Source organism: Sprattus sprattus (assembly GCF_963457725.1).
Source record: "Sprattus sprattus genome assembly, chromosome: 20".
Classification (NCBI taxonomy): Eukaryota; Metazoa; Chordata; class Actinopteri; order Clupeiformes; family Clupeidae; genus Sprattus; species Sprattus sprattus.
Window position 1 is genome coordinate 23,990,866 of NC_137918.1, and position 2,500 is coordinate 23,993,365.

The 2,500-nt window shown below is 43.5% G+C and overlaps 1 protein-coding gene across 1 annotated transcript in view; it reads right to left on the minus strand.

The window, feature by feature from the left end:
- Positions 1–2,500, minus strand: part of LOC308381284 (glycine receptor subunit beta-like) — a gene marked incomplete at both ends in the record, with an annotated part of 14,511 nt that overhangs the window by 2,583 nt on the left and 9,428 nt on the right. Inside the window, 2 exons of the mRNA XM_080858831.1 lie at positions 756–917; positions 1,686–1,834. Of these exons, the coding sequence (XP_080714957.1) occupies positions 756–917; positions 1,686–1,834 (311 nt within the window). The remainder of the gene's footprint in view (positions 1–755; positions 918–1,685; positions 1,835–2,500) is intronic.

Genomic DNA, 2,500 nt, shown 5'->3' on the forward strand with positions numbered 1-2,500 from the left:
TGCATCCAAAGTATGAAATAATTATGTATTCAGGAAATATAATCTAAATTACACCAGTTCTAGGAGATTTCATTCTAACTGAACTGCATGGAGCTGGACAGCACAGGGTCATCTGGTCCCAGGCCACTCATGATGTGATCTTACTCTCACACACACACACACACACACACACACACACACACACACACACACACACACACACACACACACACACACACACACACACACACACACACACACACACCCATGATGTGATCTTACTAATTGGAAAGAGAGCACTGCCATTTGTGGCCATTACGCTGTGCATCACAGCACACATGATGTCAAGTAATGCCATTACTTTATTTGGGACGAAGATACAAAATTCCTATGCTACTAGAGTTAGTTAAAATTGAGAGAAACTGTAGAGAGAAATGTTAAAGGTTCGCCTCAAAGACAAACTGGGCTGGACTGGGCAGCTGTTATGACATTCAAATTAAATATGTCAAAATATCATAATGATGTTATAACACAGCAATGTTGTCGAATGCTGTGTTATAACATCATTATGATATTTTGACTCAGTGACAATTTGACTCAACATGAATCATGCGGCTGTTCTGGTCGGCTGATTAGAATCCAAAACATCCCACACCAAACAAACAAAATGCACATGGAGACACAATATTATGCTGGCGGCAAAGAACACACAGAAAAGCACACAATCACACACATCTACCAAACACACACACACACACACACACACACACACACACCTGCAGTGTGCTGACGACATGTATGGGGGTTCCCCCTGTGCCATTGATGGAGTTGGGGGTTTTGGTGGGGGTCTTCTTCGCCTCTTTCTTCTCCTTCTCTTTCTCTTTCTTTGACATTCGGATCTTCTCTTTCTCAATCTGCTTTGGGCTATTCAGCATCACCTGAGCAACACACACACACACACACACACACACACATGTATGCAGTATACAGCAGCACAATGCAAACCATATCCAGTTACTCACAGTGATCCACGATCAAGCACACATACACACATGTATACAGTGTACAGCAGTACAATGCAAACCATATCCAGTAGGTAATATCCAGCAGTTATTAGCAGGTAGATATTAAATACACACACACACACAACTTCCATCATCATAGGTGCAATCACACAAGTATACGGTGCATCAAAATACACAGTTCCAGCATATTGATGTGTCTGGGTGCTCAAAGTGTTACCATCCATCATTCAAAAAATGCAAAATATTTTTGCGATACGTGGTGTTCTAGAGGTGGAACGGCACATCAGCTTATATCCATTGGGGAGCCATGATAAAGCGGTTCATTTTTTGATATCGTTCTCTGTTGCCACTTTTGGCTTTGGTTTCAATGTTTGGTTTCAAGAAGAACTACAATATGCACGTCCTGAATGAAATACCAGTGCAAAAAATGCTAAATAAAAAAATAAAATAAAAAAAAGGCCCAATTTCATATTTTTCACATGCCACGTTCCACCTCTAAAACTCTATGAATTTTCCCAAAACTTTGCAAAAGTCATTTTTATGTGTGTCCAAACAAACTAACAACCCCAGACAGTTTGATGTGTTGAGATTACATTTTTGCATTGCAATTTGATGCACCCTAATACACATACAGTACATATACTCACAGTGATCCACGGTCAAGCACACATACAAACCCACCTGGACGAGCGCATACTCAATCAGAGAGCCAAATCCATAGAACAGGCAGGTCATCATCCAGACATCAATGGCCTTCACGTAGGAGACCTTCGGCAGCTCTGATGCTAATTGTGTACACTCAGAGGAGAGGGACAGAACAGAGAGAATACCTACAGCATGTGTGAAACAGAGAGAGAGACGGAGAGAGAGAGAGAGAGAGAGAGTGAAGGAGAGAGAGAGAGATGAGAGAGAGAGAGAGAGAGAGAAGAAGACGGCCATAGATTAGGAGCAGAGACAGGGCAGCAGGGTGAATGAGATGCCAGTGGGTGTCTATCTATACATGTGTGTGTGTGTGGGTGTGTGTGTGTGTGTGTGTGTGTGTGTGTGTGTGTGGGTGTGTGTGTGTGTGTGTATGTGTGTGTGTGTGTGTGTGTGTGTGTGTGTGTGTGTGTGCCAGTGGGTGTCCTCACGGGCCCCCCCCCCTTCCACTCACTCCCAACCCCAGCACATGAACGACAGGAAAAAGAGAGGAGAAAGAGAGGAGGAGAAAGAGAGGAGGAGAAAGAGAGGAGGAGAAAGAGAGGAGGAGAAAGAGAGGAGGAAAAAGAGAGGAGGAGGAAGAGAGGAGGAAAAAGAGAGGAGGAAAAAGAGAGGAGGAAAAAGAGAGGAGGAAAAAGAGAGGAGGAGAAAGAGAGGAGGAGAAAGAGAGGAGGAGAAAGAGAGGAGGAAAAAGAGAGGAGGAAAAAGAGAGGAGGAGAAAGAGAGGAGGAAAAAGAGAGGAGGAAAAAGAGAGGAGAAAGAGAGGAGGAGAAAGAGAGAGAGGAGAAAGAGAGAGA